The sequence below is a fragment of the Acinonyx jubatus genome, chromosome A1 (assembly GCF_027475565.1).
Source record: "Acinonyx jubatus isolate Ajub_Pintada_27869175 chromosome A1, VMU_Ajub_asm_v1.0, whole genome shotgun sequence".
NCBI classification, from domain to species: Eukaryota; Metazoa; Chordata; class Mammalia; order Carnivora; family Felidae; genus Acinonyx; species Acinonyx jubatus.
In genome coordinates this window covers 227589465-227598578 of record NC_069380.1, presented here as the reverse complement: position 1 = coordinate 227598578, position 9114 = coordinate 227589465, and the positions used below count along the sequence as shown (strand labels likewise).

At 44.2% G+C, this 9114-nt stretch overlaps 1 protein-coding gene across 3 annotated transcripts in view; it reads right to left on the bottom strand.

Moving 5' to 3' along the window:
* Nucleotides 1-1200: 1200 nt before the first annotated feature.
* The window catches only part of CTNND2 (catenin delta 2), a 933243-nt gene continuing 925329 nt past the window's right edge, over nucleotides 1201-9114 (bottom strand). For all 3 annotated transcript variants that reach the window (XM_053202070.1, XM_053202078.1, XM_053202077.1), the window contains one exon: nucleotides 1201-2372. In XM_053202070.1, coding sequence (XP_053058045.1) covers nucleotides 2112-2372 — 261 coding nt within the window. In that variant the 3' untranslated portion in view covers nucleotides 1201-2111. The remainder of the gene's footprint in view (nucleotides 2373-9114) is intronic.

Below are 9114 nucleotides of genomic sequence, written 5' to 3'. Positions count from 1 at the left end.
GTTCCCACTAGGAGGGCTTTTCAGCACATGCAGTCATTTCTCCATGCACAATTCAAGCCAGGAATGAGTCCTATCATTCACTTTTGGAAAAGTTAAACCAGCTACTAGGTTATGGATAAGTCATGTCTATGCCATAACCTCTGCCTCGATGAACTTCACTAGTTCACGGATGAGGAGGACACGTTGTGCTCAGTGCTAATTCTCTGTCTCTCCACAGGGGCTGGAGCATTCCTGTGAGGGAACCCACCAATGCCGAATCCAGTCCTAGAATAAACAGTGCAACAGGGTCCAACTTGCAGGTAATTTACAGGACAGTTCAAAAGCAAATTTGTGTCTCCTGCTCTATTTTGGAAATCAGCTTTTCATTTGCAAAAATACACCTGAACAAAAAAAGTTTTTTGATTGTTGCTAAATTTGGAGAAGGAACCACTGATCTTGGACTTTGAGCTGAATTCAACTATGTAGAGTGAAGGGGAGCAAGTTTTAAAGGAAGATGGTCAGCCAATTTCTTTTGTTATTTAATTTTTATTTTTTCCAAGAACAGTTAACATTTACTAGGCACCTACTGGCCTCAGTCACTTGCATCTAAGAGCAAAGCTGATTTACCCACAGCCCGTGTTCTTGTAAATGGTTAGCCTTATTTCTTAGCTCTGTTAACCACTATTCTAACATTGGCTTCAAGTTCAATTTTAATAATCTAATCCATAATGGTCCACTGCTCCCTGCCACATGAACAGAAAGTTTGGGGGTAATAAGGCGAGCAGTTTACATTTCTTGATACTTCAAGTAATTGGCCCCAAAGTGAAATTATTGAGTTGGCCATGGTTTATTGTGTTCCCAGGGCATAAAACGTGGAAGGAAATGGACCTGTAGAAAGAGGTGGTGTCCAAGAATGTGTGAATGTGTGAAAATCCTATAACTTCACTTCAACTGGCCTAATATCCTGAGTCACTAGATGGTCAGAAGAATAGATGGAGTACGAGAAGAACAAAGTGATGTACATTTATACCGAAAACCAGAAACAAAGCTTGTACAAGATGAACAGCGAATGAAGTAGCTTCTATCAAAATAAAATCTCACACAGGTCATTTTTATACATACGTGGACATACACACACCCACACACGCACAGACACACAGGCAAGAATGTGTATTTTGTAAGATAGGGTCCTTGGAAATAGACATTCTTAGCAAATATGGATGACAGATCAATTGTAATTTATTTTCTTTTAACACTGTATCATCATAAAGAAAACTGGTATAAATGAAAAAATCTATTTCAAATATCTACATCTAAAATTTTAGGCAGTGAAAAAGCACTTTGTTGACAAGGAGTGTGGAATGATGTATGTTAATTGTCAGAAACTGCTGAATGCCTTGCTTACTTGCCACAAACAAATTCACATATCAGAACGAACAATACTGCTAAATATTCCTTTTTTCCCATTTTTTTTTTTGTTAAAACATACTGGGAGAAAGAAAAGAAAAGAAAAACTGGAAATCCATACATCTTTCAAAAGTCTGAAATTGAAGCAATATTTAGAACCATAGATGAGGAAACACGGCATGGTGTAATATACACAATGCGCTTCTCTTCTTTAATCTGTAATGTACATCAAATACTTTACAACAATGCATTAACAAAAGGCAAGAAACATCTTGCTGTACAGAGGAACCCCAATGCAACTTGAAGCCTAGAATCACAACGGATGAAGAGAGTAAACAAAGCGTGAGAAGCCGTCCCTCTAAAGTGTGTGAACTACACTGTCCCTTGTGCTTAACTGCAACCTTCACGCCCCACCGCCCCGACCGTCTCCTCTGCTGCCTTCAGCCACGTTCAATATAAAGCACTTTTTATACTCTACAGCTCAAACTAGAAAGGTGTTGCACGATGTCATATTTAGGATCGTTTTAGCTTCCTATTGACTTCCAAGTTAACTTTCGATTCATTTAGCTTTCTAAAATAGCTCTTAATATTTCCTTACTGGTTATCACAGCCTTCCTACGGAACAGGCTTGAACAAACTAAATTTGCAGGGGGGAAAAAAAAAGCAATGTCTTGTGGTATGCATGCACATGCACTGTTCCCGGAGCGCCTCGTGCCGCCCGCTCCTCACACCCAGGAGTCGGGGGAGGCCGGGTAGTGGCTAGTTTCATAGTTCAGTTCACTGTAGGGACGGGCAGCTGAGTAGAAGTCGACATAGTTGCCGGTGGACTTGAGTCCCAGGTGCATGGTGTACTCACTGGCGGGAGGGCGATGGTGGACCTGGTCCTCGAAGAAGGACTCGTCGTAGTTTCTCGTGGAATTCTGAAACGGCTGGTAGGTCTCGTAGTCTTTCCTGCTGGGCTCCTGTGGGACTGGCTGTGCTGGAACCTGCACAGAAAAGAAGATCCACCTGGGCTGGTTCGCTTTCCCTTGATACAACCCCCCCCCCACGGCCAGGCACTCAAGCCTTCCATGTTAAGGGCTGGGCCGTGCCCCCCACCCTCCCGATCGGCCACCATGGCTCTTCTCCAGACACTGCCAACTTCTGATCACCCTTCCTTTTATAAGCTGGTGCCTGGGTCCATGCACTAGCATTCTACATAATCTTTTTAAAAGATTATGATTGTAGTAAAACATACGTTAACATATAATTTGCCATCTTAACCACTTGTAAATGTATACTTCAGTGGCATTAAGTATATTCATGGCATTGTGCGGCCATCACCACTATCCATTTCCAGAGCGTTTTTTAAAAGTTTATTTATTTATTTTCAGAAAGAGAAAGAATGGAGGGGGGCAGAGAGAGGGGGAGAGACAGGATCCTAAGCAGGCACCACACTGTCATCAGGGCTTGAACTCACGAACTGTGAGATCACAACTTGAGCCAAAATCAAGAGTCGGACACGTAACCAACTGAGCCAACCAGGTACCCCATTTCCAGAACGTTTTCATCACCTCAAACGGAAATTCTGGACCCGTTGAGCATAACTCACCATTTTCCTCCTTGCCCCAGCCCACGGCAGCCCATTCTACTTTCTGTCTCTCTGAATTTCACTATTCTAGACACCTCATGTAAGTCTAATCATATTACATTTGTCCTTTTCTGTCTGGCTTCTTTCATCTAGCGTAATGTCCTCAAAGGCCATCCGTATTGTAGCATGGGACAGGATTTCCTTTTTAAGGCTGAACAATATGCTATTGTATGCGTATTTTTTTTGTTTATCCATTCATCTGTGGATGGCCACTTGGGTTGTTTGCTCCTTTTGGCTATTGTGAATAATGCTATAATGAATGTGGGCACACCAGTACATGTTTGAGTCCCTGCTTTCAATTTTCAGGGTATGGACCTAGAAGTGGCATTGCTGGATCTTTTGATAATTTGAGGTGTAACTCTTCAAGGAATTGCCAAACTGCCACAACAGCTGAACATTTTAGTAGATAACCTTTTAAATTAAAGACGCATAGACTAGACGCTATAGAACACAACTAGTTGATCTTCCTCTCTTCTGCATTTTTTTCCCATTACACCTAGGTTGTTGCAATCCCAGAGAAAGAGATGGTGAAGATGTATGAGGTCTAATGGTCACTTGGGTATCTTTCCACCCGCACAGTGGGCTGTGATCAATACCTCTCTGGAGGACGGAGGCTTCCCACTGGTAGGGTCATTCCATCACACCTGCCTAAGTGATCAGAAGGTTGCACAGACAAGCATGTACTGAAAACAGGAAATCCACTCCAAATATAACATATTCAGGAGGATGAAAATATTCCCCAACTTGGTTTCCGTAAGAATTTATTGAACTTGAGAATGATGTGGGGTTATGAAGCTTTTAGTTGAGGAGGAGAGGTTTCAGTACTGTCTCGCATCCCTTCAGCCCACCTCCGTGCTCTTTGCCCTCTTGTCCTTTGCAAGTTACTGTCTGATGTAGGAGGCTTTGAAAATTTAGAGGGGTCACATGAGCCTCTGAGATATGTACAGTCAAGAACTAGTTCCACCTGTTTAGTTTCAAGGACAGTAAGACCAAGACTGTTCATGGGCTGGTAATTAACACCTGTATGTGGAGGTCTGGCTCTCCTCTTCCCTTCTGACTGCCTCTGGGGTCCCTTTTCTAGCACTATGCACCCGAAATGAGCGGAACCTCCCTGCAGCTATGGCACACAGTCACTTGTGAAGCTCTGCTCATGTGCAGTCACTGGGAAGAAGGTCTGGTGTGAATGATAGACCACTTCTAAAGAAACACAGTATGATCACCTCCAGGCAGATTCAGTAATTCCCTATTAATTGAACTAAAGCTCAGCATGGAAACATCCTATAGAAATTGGTCCTGGTTAATAATGACTTGTAATTAGCACGTTGTGTGTAAATGAATGCTTCTAATGACCTGCACATAATTCTTCTCTCAAGTAAGTGAACCTCCCTCTTTTACATGTAATTGATTTACACTAGTAATTGACCTGTTCTTCATCATAGCTGCCATTCACTATGTCCCACACTTCTCGTTAGTGGTGCTGATGAGTGAGGTTTTGGGCTACCTGTGAAACATGTTAGCCTAAGAGCCTGGCCATGAGAGGGATGTTTGGAATTAATCATCTGTAATTAAACAAGGCCAGGTCTACCAAATTACGTGGCTAGGCTGAGGCGCTCTTTGCTATCCTTTGAAGAGCTGTGTGCTATGCTGAACTTCTGTGCTCTAGCACTGTGCTGCTACTAAGCATCGAGCATACGAAGGGTAGGAGCTGGAAGATCTAGAAAAATCACACGGGGAGGGGGCTAGAGTTTACTGTGCTTTTATGTCAGTGGGTGCTATACCCAACATTTAACAAATTCCTCTTTGTTTAACCTTTAATAACAGAAGCGTGTATATATATGTATGTATATGTCTCTATCTATCTCATCATGTATCCCTCCTTCCCTATTGGGATCAATCCATCCATCCATCCAATTCCCACTTTATAGATGAAGATACTGAAGCTCAGAGAAATTAAGAAACTCCTCCAAGATGTCATGGCTAGTGGTGGTGTGAGATTGGACTGTGAATCCATGTCTGGCTGAGTCAGAAGTCCACATTCTCTCCACCACACAAACACAGTTTCGATTGAGCCAAATCGGTCAAGCTTGAGGGCCAGCCTCACTGTGTTGACCCAAGGCTCTATAACAAGAAGGGAGGCTAGTGGACAAAAGTAACCTTGGAAAAGGTCTCACTTCTTTGTGTCAGTCTTATTGGCCAGAGATGGGGAGATCTGCAGGAGAAATCACTCACAGGCTTATGGCTCTCCACAGTGGCTGCTTCTTTCAGGCTTTTGCACAACCTGTTTCAAACTTCTTACTGTTGCCATGTTCTCTCTGGTTGGTGGATGTTTTTAGGTCGGGCACGTTTATCTTGGTCTCTTACCTTGAGGACTTGCCCTCTTTAATTCATCTGTATTGGTCATAAAGTCTCTTGTCAACCCCTTTTAAGAGTTAGTTCTGTGGTTCTGAGAGTGTGTGTAAATGAACTATCCAGGATGGGTGACAGGTGGCACTGCTGTGTTTGGAGGGATTAAATTTGCTCATTGGCCTGGTCGTGCAGATGTTGACTGTGGATGCACATTCACAGTGGAGGAATGTTGGCTCTATTTTATAACTTACTCTAAGGGATAATCTGACAGAGCTCAAAATTGGACGTATTTTGAGCTCCCGAATATAAGCCTTCCCCATAGAGGAACTAAAAATAAATGCATTATTTTTACATTGTACTATTTGCATAAAGCAGACTTCTATGAAGGAAGTAGAATGATGTTCATATACAATAGTGGCATATTCTGAACTTGAGTGTCTGTTGCGGCTCAGTGAGACCGTGGCACAACCAAGGAGCCTGAGGCTGTCTGCTTTTGCCTTAAGGCAGCGTCCTTTCTGGGAAGGGGAGGTGCAACCAGCTGGCTCACATGGGGAGACTGGGCTCTGTCCTGTGGCTCCTGCTCCCATAAAGGCACCTTTGTTGAACCTTTCCTCAATAGGAGAATATTGAGTTTAAATTATGAAGGGTGGTGCCAGTTCTCTACCCCCCAGTTCTGTTAGCACAGTGAGGAAAACTTGGTTGATTCCTCACCAAGTTTGCCTACAACCTGTATTTCTTTCTAACACAAGGGAAATAGCTTCCCATTACAGATCTTCAAACTTGACCACATGGCGAAAGCTGAAGACTCAGGGTGATAATATACAATGAAAGAGGTCATGTGGTAAGGATTCACAGTTCTCAAAGTCTGGTTCAACTGCATCAACATCACTTGGAAGCTTGTTAGAGATGCAGATTACCCACCAAGTCAGAAACTCTGGGGTTGTGGGGGGCCACTGATGTGTGTTTAGTAAGTTGTTCAGGGGATTCTGGCTCATGCTCAAATTTGAGAACCACTGGTAGAGAGGAGACCAGATGGGACAAGAAGGCAGATGAACCAGGTTGGAGTCTTTTCCTTTTCTGAGCTGGGTGACCAAAAGCAAACCCTTATTCTCCTTGAATCTCTGAGGACAATTTCACCTGCTCTTCCCACCTGGCAGTGAAACTGAGGACACCAACCAGGACCTCAAGATGCTGTTTTGATGTCAACGGTAATCATTTTAATGGTGGTCATCAAAACACCAAACCCCTTTGTCTCTAGTTTAGGAACAAAAAATTCTGTTGCTAGCTAGATATATGCAGTTGAATGTGATATTTTTCTTTATCAGCATGTGATAGACTAGTAGAAGCTCAATAACAATTTGGGGGAGTTTAAGTAGTTAATTCTTAAAATGATGTCTGCAACCAGTTGATTGGAGATATAAAAACCAAGGACCACAGATGTTATTTCAGACTAATGGCTATTTCTTCTAGGAATCGTAAGGCTTGGAACTCAGTGAAAATGAGACTGGAATTCCAGGTGGTCTCATGGGAGAGCCACAGCTGAGCAGCCGCTTGGCTCCCTTTCCACTGAGTCATGGAAAGCCTGGCTTATGGCCATTGCCCTGGACCCTGACTCGCCTGCCCATGCATTTGGAGCTGGGGCCACATTCCCAGCTCTTATTGTCATTGACTCGTCTTGGAGACCTACCTCAAACCAGTTTCCCTCAGTGAATTGCTTCTTCTTGGAGATGAGTCACTGTCCAGCCTCTGTGAAGTTCATGAGGCCCAGCGGACGACTGAGACACCTAGGAGACTAGAGCGCTCAGCAGAGGACAAGTGTCAGCACTGAAATGGAACGGACTCTGGCATATTCCTCCTGGTTAAATTGTTCAAGCTGGTCTTTTATTAGCTGTGAGGTTGTGAGGTCACTCTCAACTCAGGAAAATTCCAAAAATGAAAGCATTCCATCCATCTGGAATGACTAGCCATGTCCATGTGGCCAGAAAATCCAAATTATGGAGGCTCGGTACAAGGTTGTCTCTAGAACTACCCAACTGGAAGAGAACCAAGTCCCCTCTTCTTTTGAATGGGTAGGATGGTCATACCTCAAAACAGAGCCCAAGTTTATTCCAGTAACACTGGAGTTTCCTGGAGTGTCATAATGATTTACCTTGGAAATTTTGGGGGGAAAAACAATTCTTTTTGGTGGACATTTTTAATTGCTGCTTGATCTTAGAATGGGGTTAAGAGTCTCATCATCTACTTCCCTTTGCTGGACCTTCTCAGGGACTAATGATGGCACTGAGCTGATGACACCAGGTGCTACTGTGGGACTCAGCTCAACCAGTGGCCTGTCTACAGCATCTCCCCTGTGTTGCCAAATGCTGCAGAGCTCGCACTCCATTCGGCTGGGTTTCCCAGCATTCGCCGGGGGCACCATGGCCTTGACAATTCGCGCTGAGGCTGAGTATGTTCTGGGGCATGCTGGGAAAAAGGTTACATTATGTCACGCCCTCCCTCCAGGCAGTGATGCCATCCTAGCACATTAATTCCAATTGGCTTCATTGTTCAGAATAGGCTCTGGAGAAAAGAATTGCCCATAGAGCCACTGTGGACTTTCCTGTATATCTAGGTTGCAAGCGGTGCTAGGAAACTACTGCAGCCACATTGTAAGATGCCAAGGACCTCTGGGCCACACCAGGACATTTCTTCGCTGCCAGCGCTAGGGGAATCCCATGGAAAGAAATACTGGTGTAGAATATGTTCCATTCTTGTGACGAGCTTCTCCTAACCTGAGGAAACTAAAGACAATTCCTATACTCTTGGATGCAAAGTCAGGGTCCTATCACATCCTGACAAGTATCATTAAGAGCTACAGCCAATTCTCTCACTGTACCTGATATTTGCGAAAATATAAAAGTTGTTTTCCGTGACTGAAGTTGGCATTTCCAATGCATTTTGCTTCCATTTCCTTTCTGTTCCTGCAGGCACGTTGACACGCGGACGGCTGGTGGCCACCCCCGGTGCTCTCTTGTCTAGCGCTCATGCACCTATTTATTTATTCATTGACCTCTTTGCTTTTAGCAAAGACCGGAGCTGAGGGAGGCCAAGTAGATGTTACCAACGTGTCAGGCGGGCCGTGGGGCCTGGGCATTCACCGGGGGTTTGTGAACCACACCAGCTGTCTTCCAGAATGGCTCCACATGGACTGGAACATTGAGGGCAAAGGGATAACTCCTCTACCCACCACCATTTCTCCTGCTGATGGGTGATTAGAGGAAAAGGTAATTTAAGGTCGAGGAGATACTTTTCGTGTCCTCCTCCTTCTTTTGGAAACGGCCCTGCACAAGATATTCTATCTGCTAGAAGGGAGTCCCTTTCCTTTTCAAAGATGCTGCCCCACAGGGTGTTGAGAAATGCTTAAACACAGCACATCTAACTTCCATGTCATCTAGTTATTGCGATCAAACAAACAGCTTTCAGATTTATCTTTCAGCTCATCTTCCCTGACCTGTGGCAGGAATCCCGAGCGTCAGCAGAAGCCAGCTCTAGCAGTGGTTATCAGTGGCCAACAGTGATGAGGAACAGCCGTCTTTCTGTCATGACCACTCCAGGGGCCAAATGTATGAAGCTGTCAGTCAATGGAGGAGCAAAGGCTGTGCCTTTTGCTTTGATAGCTCCCACAGAAGCACAGGGAACACGAGCCTTCAGTGAATATTTGCCAAATAAGACAAACACTCACAAACTTAAGAGCACTTCTGGACGGAGCTACG